Here is a 16,194-nt window from a genome sequence, read left to right as displayed (position 1 = left end):
TAACACTGTATTTTAAAATAGCTAAAAGAAAAAAATCCCAAAACGAGACTGTTCGATATTTTCTTTCATCAGTGATTTGTCACTTAGATAAAAAGGCCCTCCAGCTATTTGTTTTTCCCTCCAACACCTAAATTACACAAACTGTTATGACAAATCAAGCATTTAGACGAGGAAACCCGTGGAGTCACTGACACTAAACTGAATACGTTTTGTAATATGCTCACCATAGACAAATTCAATGAAAATGTAATGCTAATAACTGTCTTGCTTACTGGAATCATAGTTTTATTTTATATATATATATATATATATATATATATAGAGGGAGCCGACAACATCAAGCTTTATGACTGAGGTCATATTTTCATTTATTATTAAGATGTTTTATTAAAATAATGTCACATACATTTTTCTTTACAGCTAATTTTCATTTCAAAACAAAGAAAAATTTAGTAAAAATGAACCTTCCACAGTGATGAAAAACATGCTTAGAGTCCCAGGAGCACACAGAGGTTTGCCTCATTCATCCAGGTCAGCCGTCCTGTGGCGCCCCCTTTAGACTGGACCGTTGCTTCTTCTTGTCCAACTGGCCCATGACGCGGTACAGTTTTTTACGAGCCTCCTTCTGTCTCTTCAGTTTGGCCTCCTCCTCTTTCCCCTTCTGCTGCAGGAACTCCTTGTGTTTGGCGTGCTGCACCACGTGGTTTTTCTTCGTCTTGTAGTGGTGAACTGTGTTCAGAGCGTGGAGCAGGGCGGCCACCTAAAGCACCGGGACAAGAAAAAGGTTTCACGGCAAGAAGTGGTACAAGGTGCTCTTGTTGTTAAAGCAGCCCACAACAAACCGTTCTTTCCGGCCATTGTTTCAATCATATCATTAATAGATTGAAACGATGCCATAAATTGTTATTTCCTTTCAAACAGAACCAGCAGGTACAACGTCATGGCAACTGAAACCTGTACACAAAACTATGGACTTCCCCGAAAAATCCTGGACAGATACAAATTACTGCTGCCAAACAGAAAACTAAACACGTAAGAAGGAGAAACAGCAGTGACCTCAGTGGATAAGTTGTATATTACAGCTCTATAGTATTGTCTGTATGTTTGTCCACTGTATCCATTATCTTATTTATCTTCTGTCATTTTTTCTTTATTGTGTCACTCTGTTTCTATAATTTAAAAAAAAGAGAAAACTCCTAACTTCAGTTATGTCAACATTTTGTTCATCAATAGTCAAATTAAAGTTTCAGTATAACTGTGGCTGAGAGCTAATTCTTGATGAGCTGAATTCAGTTTCACACCCACCTTCTTCTCGTGGGGCTCTCGGATCACACTGGGACGCTTCAGGTCTCTGGGTGTCTTTCCTTTACGTTGCTTGTATTTGAGTTTGCTCTTGAAGGGCAGCGCCTTCTGGAGCTCCCTGGGGATGTGGAGGGGGTTGAAGTGTCTTTGGGCTCGGACAACCGGCTGAGGGGGAAAAGACAAAAAAGTTTTCGAACCAGAACCTTCTTGCTGTGAGGTGACAGCGCTGATCACTGTATCACCGTGCCGCCCTGTCCTAATTCTTCCTTCATTCATCACATCAGTTGTTTACAGATCCATCAGACTGAGTCTACCTTGTACAGAGAGTCAGGGTTGGGTTTGTTGCGGATCTCCAGGTCATATTTAATCTGCCCCAGGGTCCTCATGCCCGCCCAGCTGTCCTTCTGACCAACAGGCAGCAGCAGAGAGGTGACGGGGTTGTAGAGCTGAGGAACAGTAACTGGATACCAGGAGCGCAGGAACACAATGTCTGCACAACACAGTCACACACAAACATAGTTAACACAGTGTCTAATTATTTGTTAAGCCTTTGCTGCATGTCCACGAAATAAAGACGAACAGGTGAAGATAATGGTGAATAATTGTATTATACTCGGGCTGCAACAACCAATTGATTTCAGCAATTAATTAAAATCGATTATAAAAGCGGTTGGCAATTCATTCCATAATCAATTAGTTGAGTCTGTTCGGAAGCTTGGCCCACACTGTGGCTGGGGGGGGGGGGGGGGGGGGGGGGGGGGGGGGGGGGGGCAGTTAGCCAGGCCATGCTTTGCCTTGTGAAGAATTTGAAGAAGAATTACAGGTACAAGAAGACAAGGAAGTTGCTTTTTCAATAAACTCCTCATAAGAATTAAAATCAACCTTTTGTCTTTTTATCCAATTAATAAATCAGTTAATCAAAAAACATTAATCGATCAATTAATTGTTGCAATTGTAAACTTCTAAACTGAATTTTTTTTTCAAACTGAAAAAGTGTGATATTCAGATGTTCTGCACCATTCCATCAAATGGAAATATTCTACATATCCTGAGCATCATTTTATTCACATTTACCCAAAATTCTGCCTCACAGGTTTAGTATATTCAGAAACAATAGGAGCACCAGTTTAAAATAAAATATCAACACAAGTCAAACAGGCGCTTACCACTCATGAGCAGACGGTCCTCGAACGTGGCTCTGTAAGCTCCTGGTGGTGTTGACAACGCCTTCTTGATCTGACCTCTGACCCCTGACACTGTCCGCACAGAAGCCCCTTCAAATTTAGCGACCTCCAGCAATGTATTGAACATGCCCTGTGAACAGAGAGAGAGAGAGATCAGTGAAGGTATATGGTTTAATACAACACGTCTGCTTCTTCATGCTTCACTCTCTCATCATTTCTACAAACAACCAAAACCATGCTGCCTCACAACAAAACTAAATGTATGTTTGCTTTATCGCGTATGCTTTTATTGTGACATGTCGGTCTTACTGAACCTTTTACTTAAACCTGGACCCTAAAAAAAAAACTTTGATTATGATGCAGATTACTCAGAGTCACTCCAGTTCATTAAAAAGCAATTGAATCTTAAAGAACGTTTCTGGAGCAAATTAGCTCTCTAATCTGGATTTGGGAACAACGTGAGTTGAGAACAACGTGAGCTGCAGATTAAATGCAGTTTCCTTACCTTAATGAAGCTTGTGTTCTTAAAGATCTTGTAGGGGTAACCAATGAGTTTCAGCTTCTTCACTACAGTCACTGATTTATCCAGATCCAGGATCACTCCAGTGGCTGCAATACGGAAATTAGCCTGCAGGGGAAACGCATAATACTTGCTCAAAAACTCCATGAGAATAATTCGGACATATAGATGTTCGTTAAATAAAAAAACCCCCACAACATTCTGATATTAAGAAGAATGGTGCCTCTTTTCAAACAGTAACCATCAGGTCCCAGTGAAGGTGGCAATGTTCTCACCTCTGTTACAACGGGAATTTAAATGAGGTTATTCTCTCTATTATTTGAACTGAACCAAGTGATTTAGTAACTTACTTTAACTCCTGCTACTGACTGCAGAGCGAGGAAACCGGTGCCCTGTGGGGTGATGGGACCTTCAATGAGACACGAAAAACAAAATCATGGTCATTAGCATACAAGGGATCATTTTTAACAGGAATCACAACAAAAGACTCATTTTAGGGTCTGAAATTACCATGTATTTGACAGAACTAATTCTAATTAACCACAGGTCTCACACGTTTCAGCTGATTAAAGTTATGTGAATGGAAAAGGGCAGGAAAGTACATGATCAAGTTAAGGTTCATACAGATTCAAATCTCACTCATCACAATACACCAACAGTCGCCAGTGCTTTGACTGCATCTCACCCCAGATGGAGGCTCCGCAGTGCATGTGCTCCGGTGTGTATTTGAGCAGGCGGTGGCGTCCGTTGTGATCTTCGATGTGGTAGAGGGGGATGGTCTGGAAGCGCCTCCAGCCTAAGGACAGGATGAGGGGGTCCCGTGTCTTCAGGATGCGCTTATACCAGCGGTGCTTCTTTAGTCGCAACTGACACACACACGCACACACACGATCAATGGAGACATATGTATAGTCAAACTGGCTAAAAAAAAATACAGATAATTCCAGAGTTTCAAATAAAATGCATGACGCATAATAAGTCATTTTTTAAATTGTTTAAATGTATTAGCTGTCCTAATGGTCTAAATGTTTTCAGTCCAGCAATTATATATTAAGGGGCTTTGAATTTGTTCAGTTTAAAATCTTTGAAGAGAATTCATGAGTATCACCTGAATATTGATGAGTGCAGCTTTAAATAAACCCAAACTTACTTAGTTTATGAAGTATCAACAATTTCATAGCACAATTAGTGATGTGCAAACCACTGCACGTACCTGCAGGTATCCTATGTTGCCTTCACTGGAGCCCAGCCCTCCGAGGATGATGGGGTAATGGGGATCGAAGTTGTTGACAAATTCACAGGGGAGAGAGGAGATTTCCAATCTGACGTACATTCCTGGCCTGAAGCCTTCGTACTGGACTCGGGTCTCATCGTCCACATCCTCAAACTCTGCCCTGTTCAGCTGAGATAAGAAGATAAAACATACAAACAGACACATGGTTAAATGGTAAATCACATACCTATTAAGACAGTAACAGTAACTGACAAATAATAAAAAAGTATCTCAGTGTGGCAAGTCATGATACCTCAGCCTGTTTCTGCAGCTCCTCCTTCAGGTCATCAAAGTAAGTCGCGTCTACATCGTCGTATGCTGCATTAAATCGCTCTTTCAGCCGGCGTTTCTTCTCCAGGCGCTTGTTCTTCAGGAGCTCATCATCATCGACCCTCACCAGACTCTCCTCAGCTTCATCCTCCTCCTCCCCCTCCTCCTTCTGTTAGTCACATAGTGCACATGAAAGGATTTCATCAAGCTGGGAAAAAAGGTATTCATGAGATTCCAGTGGCTGGAAACCATTCGTTTTTACATTCTAGAAATGTAATAGTAAATTGTAGCTACTCAGACACAGTATGTTCCACATTCTATCAAGGTTCTAAGTAAAATAGTAAATTAAATCACTTCTATGTAGGATTCAAAACATCTAAAGTTGTTACAGCTGAAAATCCTCTCAGTCAGTGTCTCATGTAATGCCAAGCAGCACAGCCTTGTAAATCACAGCTCATTTTCCTAAGGCAAGTCTGAGATACATTTTTCCCTCATGTAAATTTTCAATATATGGGCATTATATTACAATAACAAACAAGGACATCTCATTAACATGAAACACTGACTGACAGTAAAGAGCTGGGTTAGTGACAGGATGTGATATTAAGTGTTGCTATATCTGCAGTAACCAGGCTTTTGATGAAGCTGGCCCTATTGTTCCTCACCTGTACCTGTGTCCTGATGGCAATATGCTAAAGTGGCTGTTGAGGGAGTGATGTGCTTTGGAGATTGTGATGCGGCTGATGGCCTTACAGTTAAGTTCAGAGAGGTTGGGTGTGGGAAGACCTATTATTGTGGCAGCAGTATGGGATTTATTTTTCAATTAGATTTGTACACTGCCAATCATAACATACATTATCTAAGGCACTTTACAAAGTAAGGTCGAGACCTTAAAATATTATAGAGAAACTTGAGAGTTCCCACAATGAGCAGCACTTTGGCAACTGTGGAGAGAAACAACTCCCTCACTAACTGGAAGAAACATCTGCCAGAGCCAGACTCAGTGTGGGCGGCCATCGGCCTCAGCCGGGTTACAGAGAGCATGTTAAAGAAACATGATGGGTTGGGTGATAGTGTTGTACAGTAGCAGGAGGAGTTGGGGTAAGGCAGAGTCCTTTAAGTTTGCAGTTGACAGATCATCTTCGGTGGCTCCTTTTTTGGGATGTTGTTTGTGTGCAAAAGCTGAGTGTATTGTCCAGTGCGAGTCCAAGGTATTTGAAGTGACTAACCATGGAACAGACCACTGGAACAGTCGGTCTGTTTTAACACGGCAATGTTGATATGCAAACTAAACTAACCACACAGAAATATTACAGCAGTGAAAAATGAGCTTAGTTTCAGATATTCAAAGGAAACAGGACGTACATCAGCTTGATCCTGCTGCTCCTTTTGGCCTTTGTGGACTTCTCCCGTTTCCAAATCCTCAAAGTCGCCATATAGTTCCTCTAAATAAAGCAAAACAGAATACGGTATGATGAGATATATTTGTACACACCAAATGGTGTGTGTGCTTCTTCTGTCTGAAACAAAACTGAGCACAACTACAACTTCATGCTCAACTCCAAATCACTAAGCCAGTACTCAATGAAAGTGGCAGCTCAAAAGCATCAGAGTGGATGGTTCTTCACAGCACAAACATTTACTTAGAACCAGTATGAGGTGTTCCTCTTCCTGAACTCCTCTCCTTACCATCCTCCTTCAGCCGTGTGGCAGCATCCTGGCCTTCCTCCCACTTCCCTGTTACAAAGCAGTCTCTGATGGAGTTCAACATCTGGAAAAGAAACATTTTACTTCAACATCTTTCCTGCCTTTGTTTACATATCAACAGCACATCGGGATTGAAGAGAGGGTAAACGGTTTTTAGAAAAGAGTTTGAAATGACTCTACCTCCTCTAAATCCCAGTTGTGGGACGTGTCAGGTATGAAACGGGAGCAGTCCATCGAGTTTGCCGTGAACTTTTTGCTCTTCTGAGGTCGAGTGACTCGGAACAGTCCGCCCAACTCCTCCTCGTCCTCATCAGAGTCATTTGCATTGACGACTGAAAAAAAGAGACCAGTTAACATAAATCAAATATATATTTGAATACAACTTCAAATGTCGATTCAGCCATGGCTGCTCAGTCGGATAATTGTGTGTTGGTTATAAACATGGTAGGTATTTGGAACATATTGATCTTCATGTGAAAAAGTCTATTACCTCAAATTTTGACACAATGTTATATAAAATTCTTACATAGTTCATATATCCTGATTTCACATTAATATTAACACAAGTGTAAATGTGTAGAAATATGTCCATGGAATGAGCCCTGTGTTAAAATAGGAGGGGACATTAAATACCTGATCCATAAACCAGTTTTCTCAGATTGGGGACAGCTTCTTGTTGCCGTAGAAACGCTTCTGATGCTTTCTGCTGCAGACCCTCCTTCCACCTCAGAGCCCCTGAGGATGAAACAGGAGAAGGAACCTTCAGTGTCACAACATGGCTCTTGATCAGGGTCTACATGGAAATGAAAACTGCAAATACACTCACAGCTGAGGAAGTCACTCTAGTCAGTGGCTATGGTGTTTATCTATCATTCTATCCATCTATCTGACTAAATGTGATCAATTCAACCCTCACATCGCTGATCATGAGTAAAACCACATTGTTCCATATTGGGGGAAAAACACTTTTATTCTTTAGTATCACCTGGCTCTGTCAGCTAAGTGTGCTGGCAAGTAGAAACTGTGACATGAGAAAATATGTAGCTTCATAATGAGATGAGCTAACCTTGGTCTGGTCTGAACATTTAAGTCCTATTTTTTGTTTGACTTTTCTTTTTCTCATATAATTCTACATTTTAAACCCGTGAGAGCTGTGGTTTTAGACATGTTGTTCAGGTTTCGGTATCAGCAGCATTAGGAGTGAAAAAAGTGCCGTCATGTATCCTTAAAACTGAACTGCATTTGAAAATTAACAGATGCAAAATTGTATTTACCCTCCTCGTCCTCTCCCTCACTCTCAGTGGCCATTTGTTCCGCCGCTGCACCATCCTCCTCTTCCTCAGATTCGACATCTTCGTCATCACTCGCTTCCTCGTCCTCCTCAGAACAGTGTCCAGAGTCTCCTGCTCTCCCAGCCTCTGCCTTCTCTTCACTCTCCTCCTCACTCGCCTCCAGGTCATCTTCACTGTCTGCAAACACCGGCACCTCAGCGATCTTTTCCCCCTCTACTTTCTCCTCGAGTTTCTGTTTCTTCACCAGTGGTGGTCTGATTCTTGAAATATTTTCTATCCCCTCAGATTTGGCTCTTGCTTCTTTGAGGAAAGTGGAAATGTTATCCTCTTCTTCATTCTCTTCCTCCTCCTGGTCACTGTCCTCATCATCGCTGGAACCGCTGACATCCTCATCATCTTCTTTTTCTTCTTCTTCCTCCTCCTCCTCCTCCTCCTCCTCGTCGTCGTCATCCTCGTCATCCTCCTCCTTCTCCTTCTTCTCGTGGTCCTCCTCAGAGAAGACTACCGCCCTCCTCTCTCTCTGGGTGTTGGGATCCCAGACTCGCTTCTCGGTAGGACCCTCCTTCTCTCTGGCACACAAAAATAAACACAGTTAGAACATTTAGAAACTGTCATGTCTCCTCGATGCTAGACTTCTCTTGCCATTTAATGTTGTGCTTATCTAACATATTACACACGAATACCGCGAGTGACAAACAACATGTATTAGTTTTTAATGGAGTCAAATCAGGATCAGGGACAAGCGAACTTGATTGGGACACGTAGAGAGAGAGAGAGAGAGAGAGAGAGAGAGAGAGAGAGAGAGAGAGAGAGAGAGAAGCTGTGTGTGATGTGTCACCCGCTCTGCTGCTCGATGTCTGTGGAGTCCAGGGTGGCGGAGCCGCTGAACAGAGACACTTTACTGGCAGCCATCTTTACATCCAGGGTAGCGTGTGTGTCGATGAGAGACTGGACCAGCTCTGTGGTGGGCCGCACCTCCTCCTGCACCACAGAAAGAAGAATACAAATTTTAGATGAGCGAAAACTGCCACAAACAACAGGCTGTCAGGTTTCTACAAAACAAACACCTCAGATCACTCAGATGTAGAACATTCCCCGCCATGCTGAGAGCGAACACACACCTGTTGCTGATTGACATGGCTTGCAGGAAGGTCGATATACACGGCGTCTTTGTCGTACACGACCCCCCCGACCCCGGCCATGGGCGCGTAGAGCAGGCGCTCCTTCTCGTTCAGCGCTCGCTTCTTCTGAGCATCTGGCAGTGCGCACGGATCGGGCAGGAAGTTCACGTCGGCCACCTGGAAGTCTCCGACACCTGCAAGAGAAAACAGCGCACAACACATCTTTCACAAATTTGTGCAAGGAAATACCAGAGGAGCAGTAGTCCTTTGTACACAGTGATGGGCAGCAGAAAAGGTTTTCAGGCACAGAAAAGGTAAATACTACTAATCTGTAAAGTTAAGTGGCAGAATCCCACCTCAACTCAAGATATTGATCCACAACGAAAAATTGTCTTTGGAAAATTAAGTACTATGCTTATGTACCTGGGACATGGACTTGGCCTTTGTTTTTCAAATATGTCCCTCTCAGGTAGCCGTAGAGGGACACAGTCCGGTCACACTTGGGGTCTGTTCTCACCTTCTCGGGATCAGTCAGGTCCTCCATACTGTTTCAATGCACAACAAAGTATGGAGAACATAATGAGTACAAAGTAAAAGCATACAAGTGGGCCCACATGTCCACCACATCACAACCTGACTGTTTGAGTGAGCGGGTGTCTGAAATGACAGTAAAGTCATGTGACTCTGGAGTGTGTTCAGCTCCAGGTCACACTCACCCACCGGTCAACCAGCACATAAGGATGGGACGTCTGCCACACCAGGGGACGAAACTTCATGACGGAGATGAAGCGGCCCAGGTTCTTCACTTCCTGCGTCTGATATTCACCGTACACCATGCCCGACAGATAGAACAGCTTGGCCCCCTGAAGGGTTCAAACACAACAGGCACACACATGTGAAGTCTTCTATGATGTTGATGATCATGGGCAGAGGAGTTATTGTTCCAATGTGAGAGGTTGTGTACAAGCGTAGGGAGACGGGCTTCCGGGAGTAAAGAAGTGAGCGTGTTGTGTTTACCTGGTACACCTCTGTCCAGAAGCGGTGTTTGAGATTCTTCTTGGTCTTTCTCAGTGCCTTGTTGTTCTTGAATGAATCCAGATGTGTCAGCACACCCATGATACGAGGGAAGCCGTGGACCTGACAGATGTTGAGGAACTCAAAGGTCTCCATTTCAAAGCCAAAGCTGGCATCGATCAACATCAATACCTGGAGAGAGAGAACACAAAGCAGTGCAATCAATGTCATTCAAGACGCGTTATTCATCCTTACAATTGCTGTTAACAAGTTTCAGGTATTATATTATTATTGATTATATTAAAAAGTGCAAACGTGTTTTTACAATGCAACATTGCTTCACATTTCTTTGAGACCAACTCCTTCATACGTGTGTTAAAGCACTTACCAGGTCAGCTACTTTTGCGAGGTCAATCATCGCGTTAATGTCATTGTTACACTCCATAAAAGTGAGGCGACGTTTCTTTCCTATAGGAAAAACACAACAAGCATTCACTTACCAAACATAAACAAGTGATGCAATGCCAGAGTTAAACTCCTAACCGTGTACTAACCACCAGAATTATTGGTTAATATCTCAAATGTCTATTTCTTTATCAGCACATGATATTATTCTGCACATGAGGCAGCAGTGTCGGGTCATTTGTGAAGGAAACTGAGGAAGGAATCAAGGGAATTGTGTTCTGGGTCCCTAGTGGTCAAGTGCCTGAACTATGGAGCAAATTCTACATACCCAGGATATCTTGTTATTATCTGGCTTCACTTGACCTACCTTTTTTTTTGGGCCGTCCTAATACAGTGTGCTACAAAGCTGATTCAGTTAACAGAGTGTATTTATGTGGAAGAATGATCACAGAATTAGACAAGAAACATCATGCCACGCAAAATAAAATGAAAAACAGTAACAGTTTCGTAAAAGGTGAGAGGGGACATTTAGTTTAAAACTCATATGGGGATGAAGATCAGAGAAACCATTTGCCACACTCACCAGAGACAATGGTCACAGGTCCACATATGTCCCCCAGCTTCTGCCGGGTGAAGTTTTTGATCAGGCAGCGGATCAGGGTGCTTTTTCCCACCTTGGGGGGCCCGACCACCACAATCACAATTGGTGGGGGTTCCATGGGCGTCCGGTCCACAAGGGGTATGTGATGTTTTTTGCCCTTTATGTCCTGCGCCCTAAGGAAGAAAATACACAGGGAGGGAGAAGTTTCATATTTTCCATTCCTTACACAGACGGGGACTTTTGCATGACCTAGCAGATGTGCAGCAGTAAAGCTCCTGAGAAACACATCAGCACTGACCTGTGGAAGGTCTTGGCCATGCGGACAGCAGACTGAACCGCAAAGGCTTTGGGGTTGCGTTTCCGTGCATCCTCCTCCGTTGAGCCTCCCTGTTTCTTGAGCTTCTTCCTCTCTGCCTTCGGTCCGCTGAGCTTCTGCTGGTGTTTCCTCTGTTCCTTTACCTTCCCGTCCATCCTGTCGACTGCAGCACAAAGACACGACACATCATGCAACAGCAGGTGTCAAGATAAAACTGACTGCTCCCGCTTTAGGTCAGTCCCAGAGCATATACACAGGCTAATCTGGGGCGAAAGATACACAGTGAAAATGTATCTTTCAAAAAGTAGAAAAAATGTATCTTTTTGTACACACATCCTGAAGACACTGAGGGACAGACAGAAACTCATTCTGAAGACACTGATGGACATAAACTCATCCTGAAGACACTGAGGGACAGACATAAACTCATTCTGAAGACACTGATGGACATAAACTCATCCTGAAGACACTGAGGGACAGACAGAAACTCATTCTGAAAACACTGAGGGACAGACAGAGACTCATCCTGAAGACACTGAGGGATAGACAGAAACTCATCCTGAAGACACTGATGGACAGACGGAGACTCATCCTGAAAACACTGAGGGACAGACAGAGCCTTATCCTGAAGACACTGATAGACAGACAGAGACTCATCATGAAAACACTGAGGGACAGACAGAGTCTTATCCTGAAAACACAGAGGGACAGACAGAGCCTCATTCTGAAGACACTGAGGGACAGACAGAGACTCATCATGAAAACACTGAGGGACAGACAGAGCCTCTTTCTGAAGACACTGAGGGACAGACAGTTTTATCCTGAAAACACTGAGGGACAGACAGACTCATCCTGAAAACACTGAGGGACAGACAGAGACTTGTCCTGAAGACAATCTGAGTGCTGATTTGATTTCTATCTGCTCTCTTGTTTATGTCCACAATGGAGCTCCGACAGGGACGTGGGCAGACACACGGTGAGAGTCTGCTGAGCTCTGTGTGTGTCAGTCAGTCAGGCAGAGCAGGGCTGTGGCCATGTTTTCTACTGAAGATCGAGAGACTGTGTCTGTCCAACACTCTAACGCTACACGTTCATCAAACAAACAGAAAGTCCAAACCTGCAGATGAAGTGGCTGCAGTCAGTCTGTTGTCTCCTCTTCTCACGTGGGTAACGTGAGCTTCGACGCGGAAGTATAAGGATGTGCCACACGTCAGTGAAACGAGTGGAAACAAATTTCTAAAGAAAGGTTCCGCAAACAGACGAAGCTTCCGTTCTATTTCTTCTTCTTCTGATTACATTGGCGGTTGGGAAACCAGTTTAAAGTCACCGCCACCTACCGGACAATATATAAAACTATATAACTGTATCCCTTTCATTAAACCTTTTTTGTTTTCTGGTATCTAATGAGTTGATCATTTACTCCAACAGATTATGCTTCTGCACATTATTTTTTTAACATAATAAAATAAACAGCAAAAACATGCAGAAATAAATTTGTAAGACAGGGAAAAATAACTCAATTTATATATGGTGTGTCTTCTTCACTGTGTTTCACTTGTGGAAGATGATATGTCTTGCTTGTTTTGTTTATAAATACTCTACAGATAAAATCGTAGAATATCTTAAGTACAGTTTACAAATAGTTTTTATTAGGAAGAAATTGAACAGATTTGACTATTTGAATGTGATGTTTACCCAAAATGACAAATTTTATCAAGTAATCCCCTTCACTGTTGTCAGACTGTATATACAGTGCCTTGCATAAGTATTCACCCCCCTTGGACTTTTTCCCATTATGTACTGTTACTAACTGGAATTCAAATAGACTTAAATAAACTTTTTCCCGTTTGATCAACACAACATGCATAGTACTTTGGAGGTGCAAAATAAATTTTATTGTGACACAAACAATAATGAGAACAAAAAAGTTGACATCTGTTGGGTGCATAAGTATTCACCCCCCTGTGTCAATACTTGGTAGAACCCCCTTTCGCTGCAATTACAGCTGCAAGTCTTTTGGGGTATGTCTCTACCAGCTTTGCACATCTAGAGATGGAAAGGTTTGTCCATTCTTCTTGGCAAAAAAGATGAAGCTCAGTCAGATTGGATGGAGACCGTCTGTGTACCGCAATCTTCAAGTCTTGCCATAGATTCTCTATTGGATTGAGGTCTGGGCTTTGACTGGGCCATTTTAAGACATTAACATTCTTTAATCCAAACCATTCCTTTGTAGCTCTGGCTGTATGTTTAGGGTCATTGTCCTGCTGGAAGATGAACCTCCGCCCCAGTCTCAAGTCTTTTGCAGACTGCATCAGATTTTCTTCAAGGATTTCCCTGTATTTGGCTCCATCCATCTTTCCCTCTATTCTGACCAGTTTCCCTGTACCTGCTGAAGAGAAGGATCCCCACAGCATGATGCTACCACCACCATGTTTCACTGTTGGGATGGTGTGCTCAGGGTGATGGGCAGTGTTGGGTTTTCGCCACACATAGCGTTTTGCATTGAGGCCAAAAAGTTCAATTTTGGTCTCATCTGACCAGAGCACCTTCTTCCACATGTTTGCTGTGTCTCCCACATGGCTTCTGGCAAACTCCAAACGGGATTTTTTATGGATCCCTTTCAACAATGGCTTTCTTCTTGCCACTCTTCCATAAAGGCCAGATTTGTGGAGTAGACGACTAATAGTTGTCCTGTGGACAGATTCTCCCACCTCAGCTGTGGATCTCTGCAACTCCTCCAGAGTAACCATGGGCCTCCTGGTTGCTTCTCTGATTAATTTTCTCCTTGTCCGACTCTTCAGTTTGGGTGGACGGCCTCCTCTTGGTAGGTTTGCGGTTGTGCCATATTCTTTCCATTTTCTTATGATGGATTTTATGGTGCTCAGAGAGATGTTCAAAGCTCTGGATATTTTTTTATAACCTAACCCTGCTTCATATTTCTCCACAACTTTATCCCTGACCTGTTTGGTGAGCTCCTTGGTCTTCATGATGCTGTTTGTTCAGTAATGATCTCCAACAAACTCTGAGTCCGTCACAGAACAGGTGTATTTATACTGAGATTAAATTGCAGACAGGTGGACCCTATTTACTAATTCTGTGACTTGCAAATGTGACTTGTGAAGGCAATTGATCGCACCAGATCTTTGTTAGGGGTTTCACAATAAAGGGGGTGAATACATATGCACTCAACACTTTTCAGATTTTTATTTGTAAATAATTGTGAAATCCATGTAATATTTCCCCCCACTTCCAAATGATGCACTATTTTGTGTTGGTCCATTACATAAACTCACGATGAAATAAATTTTAATCTGTGGTTATACCATGACAAAATGTAGAAAAGTCCAAAGGGGGTGAATACTTATGCAAGGCACTGTACTGCATCGTTAGTGATGGGGAGTTGATGTGCCTCGCAGGTTAATGAGGCGATTTGAGTTCAAGAGTTACTGGAACATGTGTAAAATAAATGAGAAAAGGAGTCAGCCCCCTATTTACAGAATGAACATAAAGAGGAAACATTGGGTTTAAGAAATACATAAACTTTCACACATTTCTACTTATGTGACCTCAAACCAAACCTTGTCTGGTTTTGTAACCACTCTGCTGGACAAGTTCGAGTACGAGAGAAATGATTCACAAACTCCCTTTTGGCACTTTGGCCATTTAATCATTAATAAACATATGTCTCAAAACAGACATAATAGTGATTTCCATTTTACATTCATGGGTGCACAGTTTGGCTTCTTGCACAGCAGATGTTTGCAGCACCAACACTTTCTCGTCTTTGCTGGAAACTTATGTGAGACGATAACTTATACAGTATATGACCCAGTGCCAGTTACTTAAAAGCCTTCAGTCCTTACATGAGTGAATCAGGCTGTGAAACAGTACAACATATACGTTGTGTCCACATCTGTAGATCTGCTCAACATGGTCTCTGCTGTGTTCAGCTGCTCCCTCCTTTCTTCTTCTCCGCCAACTCCTCCATCTGCCTCTGCCTCCTCTCCAGGACCTCCATTTTCCGGAGTAGGTTGCGTTCTCGCTCCTGGGCCCTGAGCTCGTCCACGTCCGTGAAGAAGCTGTGTCTGCAAGGAGGACAGAGGATGATCGAGGAGGTTGTGGTGTCAGGTATAGAATAAGATAGGGGGAAATCCATTTTAAGATTTCACTGAACATTTTTCCCTGTATCAAGACAATTTCCAAACAACATTAGCACTAGACAATTATTTGCCAATAGAAAATATAGTAAAGATTTCCAAACATTCTTTTTGTAAATAACTTTAAATTGTTCCAGTGAGATATTTCAAAAAAATAGACCAGTTTCCAGATAAAAACTTAAGGACTTTGTGGGCATATGGCCCAGAGCGACATTTGACAAGCAGGTGCTATGAACAGCAACATAATATGTGGGTTAACCATAGACTGTGGGGTTAACTGACAGAGAAACAGCCACGTGTACTGAAGGGGTTCCAGGTGAAAAAAGAACGGTAAATGCAAAAACATAATGCCTCCTGCCACTGGGTGTCGCTGCCGCCGCAGAGGAATCACAATGATTCATGGTTGTATTTCTGAAAGCATCACATTTTACGTTTGTGTTCAGCTGACATATATTTATTATATATAACTGATAGATGTATATATTTATATATACTGTACACATATATATGGATATATATATCCATATATTATATGCATCTATATTACATGTGCAGTTGATATTATACGTGCAGTATATATTATCTGGCAGTGTATTATACGTGCAGCATATATTATATGAACAGTATATATTATACAAGCAGTGTATATTATATGTGCAGTTTATATTATATGTGCAGTGTATATTATACCTGCAGTTTATATTATGGGTGCAGTACATATATGTGCAGTACATATTATACATTAAGTTTATATTATACGTGCAGTATGGTACATATACATACAGTGTATATATGCACAATAACTCTTCCTGTATGGTGCTGATCGATGCGGTGTGTATATTTAAAACCAGGTGACAGATACGGTCCATTGTCGCGTTCCATTACACCTCGGAGCTCCGAATGACGTCACACCCGAATAACCCCAACTGAGTGTTCCAGTTGCACAGGAACAATGTTTACGTTAGCCAGCTAGCCATGGTTAGCAAAACCAGTTCATAATAACGCATCACGCGACATTTCACGCACACTACC

General features: G+C 42.5%; 1 protein-coding gene across 4 annotated transcripts; it reads right to left on the bottom strand.

The window, feature by feature from the left end:
• Positions 1 to 371: 371 nt before the first annotated feature.
• Positions 372 to 12,259, bottom strand: bms1 (BMS1 ribosome biogenesis factor). Of its 4 annotated transcripts, XM_034569624.1 has the most exons (23): positions 12,123 to 12,259; positions 10,988 to 11,168; positions 10,672 to 10,862; positions 10,072 to 10,151; positions 9,687 to 9,875; positions 9,390 to 9,532; positions 9,093 to 9,214; positions 8,670 to 8,863; positions 8,387 to 8,529; positions 7,531 to 8,117; positions 6,890 to 6,991; positions 6,437 to 6,588; positions 6,239 to 6,320; positions 5,915 to 5,994; positions 4,533 to 4,718; positions 4,220 to 4,408; positions 3,692 to 3,872; positions 3,357 to 3,415; positions 2,992 to 3,114; positions 2,469 to 2,616; positions 1,617 to 1,792; positions 1,306 to 1,467; positions 372 to 760 (listed from the first exon to the last, which is right to left on the bottom strand). In XM_034569624.1, the coding sequence occupies exons 2-23, from the start codon at positions 11,158 to 11,160 to the stop codon at positions 533 to 535; spliced, it is 3,690 nt and encodes a 1,229-aa protein (XP_034425515.1). In that variant the 5' UTR covers positions 11,161 to 11,168; positions 12,123 to 12,259; the 3' UTR covers positions 372 to 532. The 4 variants fall into 4 exon arrangements, 2 of the variants coding, with proteins under 2 accessions (XP_034425515.1, XP_034425516.1); XM_034569625.1 differs by lacking the exon at positions 4,220 to 4,408; XR_004612072.1 differs by lacking the exons at positions 372 to 760; positions 2,469 to 2,616 and having other exon boundaries at positions 1,385 to 1,467.
• Positions 12,260 to 16,194: the final 3,935 nt, after the last annotated feature.

Source organism: Hippoglossus hippoglossus, chromosome 19 (assembly GCF_009819705.1).
Source record: "Hippoglossus hippoglossus isolate fHipHip1 chromosome 19, fHipHip1.pri, whole genome shotgun sequence".
NCBI classification, from domain to species: domain Eukaryota; kingdom Metazoa; phylum Chordata; class Actinopteri; order Pleuronectiformes; family Pleuronectidae; genus Hippoglossus; species Hippoglossus hippoglossus.
This window is presented reverse-complemented; position numbering and strand designations above follow the sequence as displayed.